Genomic DNA, 13,689 nt, shown 5'->3' on the forward strand with positions numbered 1-13,689 from the left:
ACCTGTGACATTTAATAATTAACCATTTGGAGCTTCATTTTACCATCAATGAAATAAATATATTTAGATGATCTGCTGAGTTCATTGTGCAAAGGTAAAGGGAAAATTCCAGCCAAAGAAGTTTGATGTAAAATATTTACCAGATACAAAACAAATTACAGATAAAGCCTTTATGGAAACTTCAATCTCCGACGTTTAAAGGAGACATAGTCTTCCAGGTCACAGAATGGAAAGACGGGAGTAGAAACAGAATATCTGATGCATGTTTCTAACAGCAAGCGGCAGATAAGCACAACTCCAGTGAGACAATGTGACTTGTCTAGCTGATTTTTATCACTGGTCTGTCATTATATCAGAGGTGTCTCAAATTTGATCACTTGAGAACCATTTTCCATTTCGGTAAAAACTTAAAGTATGAAATGACAATAAAAATAACAGAGATACTACATTTTTAACTTAAAATTACTAGTAAGAAGGAAAACTGCTGGAGATATCATGGAAATGATTAGGGAAAAAGAAGCAACAGACAGAAAAACCAGACATAAATTATTGGGGGAAGGCTCAAATATTATTTAAATCATGTTATTTAAATAAGATTCTAACTATAAATATTTAAATGAACACATGGAATCTCCTTCTCCTAAAACTATATGCACAGACACATAATGTCTCTGATCAAAACTTCACCATCCTCAGGACTTTTCTCAGAGCAAGTTTAACATCTTTGTTCCTTAAGCTATAAATTAAGGGGTTCATCATGGGAACCACATTGGTGTGCAAGACAGATGAGACTTTTCCCTTATTCATGGGCATAGAAACTGGTTTGAGATACACAAATGCACCTGAACCAAAGAACGGAGAAACAGCAATGATGTGGGAACTGCAGGTGCTGAAGGCTTTGGACCTGCCCTCTGTGGAGCTGATGTGGAGGATGTTGGAGACGATGAGGCCATAAGAGACAAAGATGGTGAGACTGGGTAGAATGATGTTGATGCCTGACACAATGATAACTTCCAGCTCAAGGATGTAGGTACTTGTGCAGGGGAGCTAGAGAAGAGGGCAGGTGTCACACAAATAATGGTTGATAGTGTTTGCATCACAGAAGGTCAGTCTCAACATGCCTCCAATAAGGATCATGGCATCCAAAAATGCCATCAAGTAGGGACCAAGCATAAAGCTGGAACACACTTTAGGGAACATGGCAGTGTAATACAATAGTGGATTATAGATGGCTACATAGAGGTCATAGGCCACTGATGTCAACACATAGCATTCAGAAATACCAAAAAAAGTGAAGAAGTAAAGCTGAGTCATGCACCCCATGTAGGAGATAATCTTCTCTGATATGATGTTGATCATCATTTTAGATGTAAAAACAGAAGCATAACAGAGATCTCTAAGGACAAATTAAAGAGGAAAAAGTACATAAGGGTGTGTAGATGTGAACTCAGCCCAATTAGGATGACCAAGCTCAAATTTCCCATCACAGTGACCATATACATTACTAGAAACAAGAAAAACAGGGGGAGCTGAAGAACTGATTGGTCTGTTAATCCCAGTAAAATGAACTGAGTCATGAAAGAGTCATTCCCTGGAGCCATTCTTCTCTAAGGGGACCTGTGAAAACAGGGGAAAAGGCTTACATAGAGGAAAAGGAGTATTTTTCACATCTCCTCACATAAAGTGATGTATGCACTGGGAATTACTGTGAATAGCCCAAACTGGACCCATAGAATTTACTCACCATTACCATGGAAATGAGTGACATAAATTTCCCATATAAACACTTTACAAACTAAAGTGTTTGCTTTACAAACACTTTACAAAGTGTTTGATGCTTCATAAAGTATCAAAATTTAGCCTTTTATCCAAAGAATAATGGCCCAGGGGTAAAGAATCGATCTGCAGTGCAGGAGACACAGGAGAGGCAGGTTTGATCCCTGGGTCAGGAAGATCCCCTGGAGAAGGGAATGGCAACCCACTCCAGTGTTCTTGCATGGAGAATCCTATGGACCGAGGAATCAGGAAGGCCACAGTCCATAGGGTTGCAAAGAGTCAGAAACAACTGAGCAAATGAACAATAAAGGAAAAGAAGTGTGAACCAGGACAGAGTTTCCCTTCTCCCACCTCACTATTATTTCATTCACTTGGACCCTCTCCTCACCTTTCCTCTTCTTTGGCAGCAACTCCAAAAGCCTGGTTTTTGCTTCTAGTATACATAAGACTATACAGGGTAGGAACCAAGAATATTGCTTCCAATTTATCTAAAAAACAAACAAACAAGGCTAGAGGAACTTAAATCTAGGACAGCTTAAGTTACTCCATATCAGTTCAATTGCTCAGTCATGTCTGACTCTTTGCAACCTCATGGACTGAAGCACACCAAGCCTCCCTGTCCATCACCAACTCCCAGAACCTACTCAAAGTCTGTCCATCATGTCGGTGATGCCATCCAACCATCTCATCCTCTGTCGTCACCTTCTCCACATTCAATCTTTCCCAGCATCAGGATCTTTTTCAGTGAGTCAGTTCTTCACATCAGATGGCCATAGTATTGGAGTTTCAGCTTCAGCTTCAGTTCTTTCATATACCACAGAGCAAAGGATATAAAAGTAGAAGAAAGAGTGTTCCATCCATGGATAATAAACTTACTAAGAAACTGCATCTCTTGTGTCTGAAAATGATTCTGAACATTCCCTGCTCTTCCCTCAAGCAGATTTCTCTGGAAGATTCAATTGAATCTCAGGACTGCACAAATAGGAAATGCACTATCATATCTTAGGTTCTCAGTCTCCCTCTCAAACAAGAAAAACATGAATATAAGTGAAATTCAGAAACTCACCCTCTTAAAGGCAGAATATTCCAGGGCTTTCTTCTTGTCTTTACCTCATGGTCCTGGAAGGGCAATTTCAGGTTCTGAGGATTTGGTTCATTGATTTTAAGAAACCACCATCTATAATTAATTTTTTAATATGCCCTAGAATTCTTTCAGAATTAAAGATCATAATTCTGGTTATGATTTCAGTCCTATCCCGAAGCAGAAAAAAATAAATGGTTGCTATTATTATCACTTTGGCCCCATAGGAAGTCACAGATGATTTAATGTGAGTGTAATTTTATAATGTATTCAGATATGGCAGCAGCTTGTTCCATCTATTCCCCAGGGAACAGTTTCTATGTGTAATAGGGAACTAAGGGGATTGTATATACAATCTGTCTTTAGTTCCTTGTAGATTCAATATTTTACTCAAGCTTTTCCTTTGCTATAGGGATTGCTTATCTTCCAAGGAACAGCCAAAATTAATGACCATTTCTTACCAGCAAGATGGCAGAAAAGCAAGCCCTAGAATCTCCTTCCCTGCATGAACACACTGACTCAAAACAAATTATGTACAGATTCCCTCCGTAAGAAATGCAAAACTTAGTTAAAAGGATGCTGCACACAGTTCCAGCATATCAATCATGTTGAAACTGTTAAGAAAATGCAAGTACATCTTGCCATATACCTATAGTGTTCCAAAACTATGTGATTGGGACAAAATTCCCCAGTTCCCAGGTTTTCCCTGGGGAGAGAAAGAAATTCACAATACATCCAAAGCCCCAACTTTTCTAAGGGCCATTCAGAAGACTGGCCTCTGTATAGCCTGTGTGAGAAAGCTGAAGGGATATGGGATATGGCATAGTTTAGCTGCCTGAGGTGAGAGAGAAGAGAGACAGCAATTCGGGCTAAAAGTCACTATAGCTTCCTACCCCTTATTAACTTAACATAGCTAGTAGTAAACAATGTTTTTCTTACCATTTCTCCTTGGTAAAGGAAAAGGTACCCTTTTCAACCAATGACCCAACTGATCTGGGAGCTGCCCAAGGAATTGACTAATCTCCCATGTTAAAGGTCTACAGGTCTACGGGATGGGCCGGGCCGCAGCCAGCTAGCTCCCCTTTGGTATTTGCTCAATCCTTTGTTCTGTGAGCTAACCAGGCTGTGCCTTAGGTTAGAGCTTTTTGTGGGAAAGTTCTCTCTTTCTCTCTCTCTTTTTTCTCTCTCTGGCTATCCTGCAGTTTGGATTGCTATCTCACAGTTAGCTCCTTCAGATTGTCCTCAGGGCATTCAGGCCTGGTCCTTACTCTAAGCATGCACCCCCCACCTCCCCTACTCCCTGGTGGCAGACACAGGAGTCCGGACTATTTCTCTGCTGGGAGTTGTGGTTAAGGGACATATTTTGTGGGGTTTGTGTTTTTTTTTTTTTTCTTCCCTCCTAGTTATGTTGCCCTCTGAGATTCCAAAACTCCCCACAGACCTGCTGGTGAGAGGGTTTCCTGGTGTTTGGAAACTTCTCCTCCTTCACAACTCCCTCCCTGGGATGGGTCTCCAGCCCTAACTCTGTCTTTCTTTTTGTCTTTTATATTTTGTCCTACCTCCTTTCGAAGAGAATGGGTTGCCTTTCTGGGTGCCTGGTGTCCTCCGCTACCATTCAGAAGTTGTTTTGTGGAAGTTGCTCAGCATTCAAATGATCTCTTGATGAATTTGTGGCGGAGAAAGTGGTCTCCCCGTCCTATTCTTCTGCCATCTTAGGACCGCCTCCGAGTCTTTTTCATTTATGGTTTCCTCTGGGTATATCCCCAGTAGTTGGATTGCTGAGTCAGTGGTAAAGAACCTGCCTGCCTGCCAGTGCAGGAGACGTAGATATAGGTTAAATCCCTGGGTCTGGGAGATACCCTGGAGGAGGACATAGAAACCCATTCCAGTGTTCTTGCCTGGCAAATCCCATGGACAGAGGGACCTGGTGGGCTTATGGTTTATAGTTCATAGATTCACAGAGTCAGACACAACTGAAGTGACTTAGCATCCATGCATCCACAAGGTTTTTTCCCCCCAGATTTTAAAGAAATCTCCATACTATTCTCCATAGTGGCTATATCAATTTATGTTGCCACCAACTGTGCAAGAGGTTTTCCTTTTCTCCACAGCCTCTCTAGCAATTATTGTTTGTGGATTTTGATTGTGGCCCGTTCTGATTGGTGTGAGATGATAACCTCACTGTAGTTTTGATGTGCATATCTCTAATAATGAGCTAAGTTGAATATTTTTTTCATGTGTTTATTGGCCATCTGTATGTCTTCTTTGGAAGAATGTCTGTTTAGGTTTCCTGCTCATTTTTTGGTTGGGTTATCTATTTTTCTGACAGTGAGCTACATGAACTACTTGTGTATTTTGAAGATTAATCTTTTGTCAGTTGTCTCATTTGCAATATTATTTCCCATTCTGAAGGTTGTCTTTTCATTTTGTTTATAGTTTTCTTTGCTGTACAAAAGTTTTTAAGCTTAATTCAATCCCACTTAAAAAATTTTTGTTTTTATTTCCACTTCTCTAGGAGGTGGGTCAAAGAGGATCTTGCTGTGATTTATGTCAAAGTGTTCTGCCTACGTTTTCTGAGTTTTATAGTTTCTGACCTTACATTTAGGTTTTTAATTCGATTTTATTTTTGTGTATGGTGTTAGGAAGTGTTCTCATTTCATTTTTGCATGTAGCTGTCCAGTTTTCCCAGTACCAGTTATTGAAGAAACTGTCTTTTCTCCACTGTATAATATATTCTTGCCTCTTTTGTCAAAGATAAGATGCCCATAGGTGTGTCAGTTTATCTCTGGGTTTTCTGTCTTGATCCATTGGTCTATATTTCTGTTTTTGTGCCAGTACCATACTGTCTTGATCATCAAGACTTTCTAGTATTTTATGAAGGGAAAAAGGTTGATTCCTCCAGTTCTACTTTTCTTTCTTGAGATTGCTTTGGCTGTTTGAGGTCTTTTGTGTTTCCATAAAATTGTGAAATTTTTTGCTCTAGTTCTGTGAAAAATATCATTGGTATTTTGACAGAATTTCATTTACTCTATACCGTTTTAGGTAGTCTATTAATTTTCACAATATTGGTTCTTCCAATCCAAGAACATGATACATCTCTTCATCTGCTCTGTGTTGTCTTTCATCAATATCTTATAGTTTTCTGCATACAGGTCTTTTGTCTCCTTAGGTAGGTTTATTCCTAGGTATTTTATCCTTTTTATTGCAATGGTGAGTGGGATTTTTCCTTAATTTTTCTTTCTGATTTTTTTGTTATTAATGTATAGATGCAAGGGATTTCTGTGTATTGATTTTGTATCCTGTGACTTTACTAAATCCATTGATTAGCTCTAGTAATTTCCTGATGGTATCCTTCAGGGTTTCCTATGTACAGTATATCATCTGCAAAGAGTGAGAGTTTTACTCCTTTTCCAATGTAGATCCATTTTATTTCTTTTTGTTCTCTGATTGCCATGTGTAGGACTTCCAAAACTTTGTTGAATAATAGTGGTGAAAGTGGCTACTACTTGTAATTGTCTTCTCTTGTTCCTGATCTTAGAAGAAATGTTTTCAGTTTTTACTATTGAAAATAATGTTTGCTGTTTTTTACATATTACTTTTAAAATAACTTTATGAAGTCATTTTAACAGACAAAAGCAGATCAAAGGGAAGATCCATTATCCCCCCACAACCACCAAAAAAGAAAAGAAAAACCCTCAACACTAAATAAATGCATATGTATTATTAGATATTTCAGATATAACAGAAGCATTTGGGAAAGTCCCCAGTTTCAAAAGTTGTTTACTAGTAAGCAAACCCTGCTGGATCTTCCCCATTGGCTCCTTCAAATACCTACTCCATCCCTCTGCAACTTTCTCTGGACCCCTCCCTGAAGGTTGGCTTTTGTGGGCTACATCAGGGGCTCCCTGGTTACCTGGTGTCTAATTGGGAACTGTCACTAGCTGAGAGGGAAGGAGGGAGGGGCAATTATATTCATGGGACTAAGACAAACAAACCACTAGATAAAACAGACAAGCAACAAGAATATATTGTATAGTAATATATGAAGATTTAAGAAATCAGGATGGTGAAACTGGGTACTGTGATTTTAATACCCACGACAATGAGAACTACCACCTCATTGACATAGGTGCTGGTACAAGAGAGTTGGAAGAGTGGGAGGATGTCACATAAGTAGTGGTTGATTACAGTAACACTGCAGAAGGTTAGTCTAAGCATGCACCCTGTGTGGGCAGATGCTCCAGCAAACCCCATCACATATGCAGCCAAAGAGAGCACCAAACAGACCTGATGGGACATGGACTTTATACAGCAAGGGATTACAGATGGCCACATAGCAATCATAAGCCATTGAGATCAACATATAGCACTCAGAGTTGACAAAAAGGAGAAAGAAAAACAGCTAAGTCATGCATCCCACATACGAGATGGTATTCTCCCTGAATACAAAGTTCATCAGCATCTTGGGGGTGAAAACAGAAGAGTAACAGAGATCAGTGAAGGACAGGTTGAAGAAGAAATAGTTCATGGGGGTGTGGAGGTGAGAATTTAGACCAATAAGAAGGATTAAGCCCAGGTTGCCCACCATGGTGACAACACAGATCATTAGAAACAGGTAATAGAAGGGTTGCTGGAGCTCTGGACTGTCTGTTAATCCAGCAAGAATAAATTCAGTCACTAAGGAGTCCTTTATAGCCAGCTTTCTATTCTCAACTTTGGAAATCTGTGAGAATAGAAGAAAATTTCACTAGTAGGGAACACAGCTTTGTCCTTACAAACTAACTTTTATATGAGCTTTATATATGAGAGAGAGTGTCAGACTGGCAGAAGTCATGTAAGTCCTCCTCTGCTTCATAGTGGCTGAAGGTACACACATCTCAACATTTAAATCACTGTCTTTTTATTAAATGTATTTTTAATTGAAGGATAATTGCTTTACAGTATTGCTTTTGTGTTTACCAAACATCAACATGGACCAGCCATAGGTTTACCCATGTCTCCTCCCATATCTTTGGTTTTCATGAGTTGTATGGGACAAATAATAGGTCTAACTTTACTAAAAGATAGAGGGATGGGATAGCTGAGGAACAAACCTACTTGTTGAAGAGTTTCAGTAGTAAGAATGTATCCCCATCACTGCAACCAACTTATCTGACCAGTCACTTTTTCATTTCTACTTAAGTTTCCATCACTCTACTAAATATCTCAGTTTCCCTGTGATGACCTTCAAGAAAGAGAGAATTCATATAGAGCAGAGGTCACACCGATATTCTGCTTCCTGGAAGGAAGTTGTTAACAGTCTATAGGATTTACAGACACTCTACCACAAGACATCATGAAGTCAATAATTGGTGACAGGCCTGGAGGAGAGCCTTGGTGGCCTAAACTTTGTACTTAACCATATACTCCATTGCTTCTACACATTCTCCTGCTATATTCCATCTTAGAAGAACAGAAGAAGAATAAAAAAAGGTGGATATACTTTACCATGTTTTGTAGGATGGCATGAAAGAGAAGTAAATTAATTTGGGTGCTAATTAAATTAGCTGTTAAATTAGTGAAAACATACCAAGCTGTATTCTTATAATGACATGTAAAGTTGTATAATACATATATTTCAACAAAAGAATTTTAGGAGAAAAGCAGATATTTTCTTCCTCTGATATTGCTATGCTCTGGATTTGCCACTTGGAACTGCTATAGTTCCCATGCTACCAGAATGGGGACAAGGCCAACACAGAGGATATGCTCAGCATACAAGCAGTCAAGTCGGAGATCCAGACCTTGGATCTTGTTATTCAATAAAAATGTTTTTCCTCATTTTTTTAATGATGAGAGAAAAATAAAGCTGGTTAACTCACATTTCTTCCATGGAGGGAACTCAGTGCCGAGGGAGCTTTGTATGTGTTTCACCTCCACTCTTCTGGAAGAACTGACTTTGGAGATATCAACGCTGAGATGCAGTCACAGAATCTTCTCCCTGTGTTGGCAAAAGAGTCAGAGCATTGATATGACAGTCTGAATTACAGGAGTTAGTCTAAGGTTCAGATTAAAGTTGTAGCTATAAATCTATTAGGAGACTGAAAAGGGAAACCATAGACTTGGCAGCTACACCACCATGTTATAGATTTCATGGCATTTGCTTAAAGCTTGTAATTTTTTTATACCTGATTAGAAATCCAGGGGTAAGTCTCCCTTAAGACCTTCCCATCATGATAAGCTCTGCAAGCAAGAAATTGGTGTCTGTTTTCACACCCTAATCATTTCCTTCAGGGAATGTACATCCCTGAGGCATAGAAAAAGATCCTTTCTGTTCTTCATAAAAATGAAAATAGTTAATGTCACTGAGAATTTCATTAACTGTCATTCCAGAACATATTAATTTTAGTAAAATTTATAAATGCTTCAGTAAAGGTTATTTATCTTGCTTTATAAAATAGTTTGAGTATCTTTAAATATTTATGAACATTTTATAGACATATAGAGAAAAGATATTTTATTGCTTTTAGACATTATTGTTTCAGTAAAATGCTATTAAGTATAATTCTAATCCAACATTCCATGAAAATTTTCTTTGGGCTGCTCTGACTCAATATGTCTTTGCTTTTAATAAATTAATTCTATAAGAAAATCAGGGGCTTCCCCAGTAGATCAGCTGGTAAAGAATCTGCCTGCAATGAAGGAGACCCCGATTCAATTCCTAGGTCGGAAAAATCCCCTGGAGAAGGGATAGGCTACCCACTCCAGTATTGTTGGGCTTCCTTGGTGGCTCAGACAGTAAAGAATCCACCTGCAATGCGAGAGATCTGAGTTCAATCCCTGAGTTGGGAGGATCCCCTGGAGGAGGGCATGGCAACCCACTCCAGTATTCTTGTCTGGAAAATCCTCATGGACAGAGCAGCCTGGCAGTCCATGAGGTTGCAAAGAGTAGGACATGACTGAGTGACTAAGCATAGAGAATGTAAGAAAATCACTGTTCTTAGACTTCTATTTCAAGAAAATAGGACTTTAGAATTCCTCAGTTCAGTTCAGTCACTCAGTCCTTATCTGACTATAATTCCAAGATATGTATTAATTTGTACTTGTGCTTAAGAGATTGCAGCTCACATTTATTTTGAAATAAGTATAGATTCACATGGAATTGCTAAAATAATGCATAGAGTCCTTTGAACTCCATCTAGCTTCCTATCATGATACATCTTTCACAATTACTGTGTAACAGTAAAACCAGAAAATGGACACTGGTTTAGTAATGGTAACAAGACTTCAGGACTGCAGACAGTGAGACTTTAGCAGACTTATAGGCATTGAGTGTTTGCATTGTGTGTGCGTACATGTGTGTAGATCTATGCAATTTGATCCTTTGTATATATTCATGTTGCAGCACCGTGACTGGATACAGAATTGTTTCACTACCTTTAGAAACTCTTATACTACTCTTTTATAGTCACACCCATCCCCTTCCACCTTCATCTCTGTTTTTTCCATTTCTATCTCTTTCATCTCCACCTTCATAGTCAAGTCATTTGGAGGATAATAAATGAAATCAAACAATATGCAATCTCTGAGACTGGCTTTTTTCACTAGTCACATTTGTTACATGTATCAATAGTCATTTCCTTTACTGTTGAGTAGCATTTCATTTTTTACAATTTAAGTGTATTCCATCTTCAGTAGTAATTTAAATATTACTCTATTCTTGTATTTATACAAAAGTAAATCTGTTTTATATATGGAAAATATTTCAGGGGCAGGGGGTAGAAATCACAGTTAAAGCTGATTCCTCTTTGAATCCTCTTTAAACCAACCTAAGTCAAGTCTCTCATTCTTCCTTCTCTAAGAATAAAGACGGAGACATCCAGATTTTTGCAGATTTTTGCAGATTTTTAATAATTGGTCAAAGACAATGGGAAAGCAAGGAATGCCCTACCACTACCCTTTGTGAGAGTGTACAGCATCATTACCAGTCATAAGCAAATTAGTCAGGAAAAGGCATTTGATTATAACAAAATTTCTATTATCTAAATTTACTGTCATTCATTCAATCCCAGTACACATGTGATAGCTTCAGAATTGCAAGTCAATACCAGTGTGAGAAACACATTTACCGTCTGGAGTACAGTGCTTATATACAGTTTTTTTTTTTTTTTTTAAACTCTTTCTCCTTATAATGTACAGCCAAATAAGTAAGTGATTCCATCAAAGAAAGAATTTACAAATACACAAAGAGGAAAGTCTATAATGAATTCTGTGGTGCTAGATTAGAGTTGGAAATAGCATGTTTCTATTAAATATATATTAACATTCATTGTTATTCAGTCACTAAGTCATATCTGATTCTTTGCAACCCCAAAGACTTGCAGCACACCATAGGAGCCACAGTTTTAGGGGACTGCCACACTTTCTTGGATTTTGCCTCCAAAACACCCCAGCAGGTTCTCACAGTGAAGATCTGAGAAAGAATCATCTTGGTTCTCACGGGGGAGGGAAAGAGTAATATTTGTAACAATTACTAGTAACAAATAGTACTAATTATTGATAACAAATAATACTAATTATTAGTAACAAATAGTACTAACAAATAGTAACAAATTTCATTTAGAACTCCCTTTTCCTCAAAGTCTTACTCAGTGCAACTTGGACATTGTTGTTCCTCAAACTGTAGATGAAAGGATTCACCATTGGCCCCGCAATGGTATAAAAAAACCTATGGACACTTTATCTTCATCCAGAGACCCAGAAGGAAACTTCTTGAGATACATGAATGTTGCTGATCCAAAGAAAAGAGAAACCATGGTTATGTGGGAGCTGCAGGTACTGAAGGCTTTGGACCTGCCCTCTGCAGAACGGACGTGGAGGATGTTGGAGAGGATCAAGGTGTAAGAAACGGAGATGGTGATACTGGGCACTAGGACATTGACGCCCCCCACAGTGAAAACCTCCAGCTCACTGATGGAGGCGCTGGTGCAGGAGAGCTGGAGGAGAGGAGGGATGCCACGCATGTGGTGATTGATGATGTTTCCATCACAGAAGGAGAGTCGCAGCATGCACCCAGTGTGGGCCATGGCACCCACCAGCCCCATCGCGTATACACCCACCGTCAGCATGAGGCAGACCTGATGGGACACGGAGACCTTGTACAGCAGGGGCTTACAGATGGCCACGTATCGGTCATAGGCCATTGACGTCAAAACACAGCACTCATCAATAACAAAGAAGGAGAAGCAGCAGAGCTGAGGCATGCACTCTGCATAAGGGATGATGTTCTGGCTTACAAAACTCATCAGCATTTTAGGGCTAATGACAGAGGAGTGGCAGAGATCAATGAAGGAAAGATTGAAGAGAAAGTAGTACATGGGAGTGTGCAGGTGAGGGTTCAGACCAATAAGAATAATCAAGCCAACGTTCCCCACCACAGTGACCACATAAATTGCTAAGAAAATGAAAAAGAGAGGCAGCTGGAGTTCTGGCTGCTGTGTTAAACCCAGCAGGATAAACTCAGTCACTGAAGATTCATTCCCTGGGGCCATTCTTCCCTAGGACATACCTGGGGAACAGGACAGAGGGTAATGTTAAAACAAGTACCCCACCCTCTCCACCCAACCCCACTCTAATGAGAGAGATCCAGAATGTGAGAAGGAACCCCACCCCACCCCTCTGTGCCTTTGTTTTCTCTTCTGTGTAAAGGCTGAGGGAATTTTTAAAGATGCGTATCAAAAACACTAATGGACAAGTTCTACAGGAATAAGATTCAATAACCCTGAACCTCATGACAACAGCGTCTCTGCTCCACTTCTGCCCTGACAGTTTACCAGGCCCACCCGATGATCAGTGGTCGGCTCAGCAGAGAGAAGGCACGTCATTTCAGAGTCCTTGGCTTCTATAGATGAGGTTTGGAAGACGAGTAACAGGACAGATAAAATTCAACACTCACCCTTCAGCACAGAGACTTCAATGTTGGGACTTGCTACATCTGCTTCCTTATTCTTAAAGAAAAGCAAGTGGTTATGATGAATTTTAGAAATGAACAGCCCAGAACAGAGATTCTTCTTCTTCTTTGCTATTGTTTTTGTTATGAGTGCATTTTGGACTGAAAGAGTCAGAGCACAGGCCTCAGTACACCAGGCTCTGAGGTGCCACGAGTTACAGGTCATGATTTCTGATGGTGGCTCTGCCACAGTGTCCTCTCCAGTCCAGGGGGTGGAAATAACATCTGCTGGTCCCCAGGGAGACACCTGCTAATATGACCCAGAGGTTATTGAATTGGGAAATTCTAGATACCTGATTAAAACTTAGAAGTCTTAGGTTTTCATTGTGTTTTCCCCAGAAAGCATGATTTGTAGCAAAGAAAAGTTACCTACCCTGCATTAAAGCTGAGTTCACTATAACAATTACGTTTTGGAAGCAATCCAATTTGCATACATTTTGGTTTGTTGCCAAATGGAGCACACCCTCAAATAGAAAAGCAGGTGACCTTCCTGAATATGCAGCACCTACCCCTCTATGAAATATGAGCCACTTATTTGTTTATTTAATTTGTTTTCCCACAACACATGCATTCATATGCTCACTTGCATTTGAATCTAAGTTTCATAAAGGCAGAGATTTTGTCTATTTTGTTCAGTGTTATTTTTGTAGCAACTTAGAGTAACACCTGGTATATGCAGTAGGTATTGAATAAATATTTGCTTAATAAACACTTTATTGGAATGAGAATGAGAAGCCTTTTTTCCTATGTTTCTTGGGACCAGTTTTAGGTATTACAATAGAATTGTTACCCCACAGGCAAAAGCGTATATAGCTTTAAGTCAGTGTTTTTCTTTGTAGACCTG

General features: G+C 39.3%; 1 protein-coding gene and 2 pseudogenes across 1 annotated transcript; all 3 read right to left on the reverse strand.

Annotated features, from left to right (window-relative positions):
* Positions 1-675: 675 nt before the first annotated feature.
* Positions 676-1,601, reverse strand: LOC120874378 (annotated as a pseudogene).
* Positions 1,602-6,907: 5,306 nt separating this feature from the next.
* LOC120874882 lies at positions 6,908-11,324 on the reverse strand (annotated as a pseudogene).
* Positions 11,325-11,532: 208 nt separating this feature from the next.
* Positions 11,533-12,387, reverse strand: LOC120874387 (olfactory receptor 147-like). Its single transcript, XM_040255756.1, has one exon. It carries the CDS (start codon positions 12,385-12,387, stop codon positions 11,533-11,535), a length of 855 nt encoding a protein of 284 aa, XP_040111690.1.
* Between the last annotated feature and the right edge of the window lie 1,302 nt (positions 12,388-13,689).

The sequence above is a fragment of the Oryx dammah genome, unplaced genomic scaffold (assembly GCF_014754425.2).
Source record: "Oryx dammah isolate SB20612 unplaced genomic scaffold, SCBI_Odam_1.1 HiC_scaffold_15, whole genome shotgun sequence".
Taxonomy (NCBI): Eukaryota; Metazoa; Chordata; class Mammalia; order Artiodactyla; family Bovidae; genus Oryx; species Oryx dammah.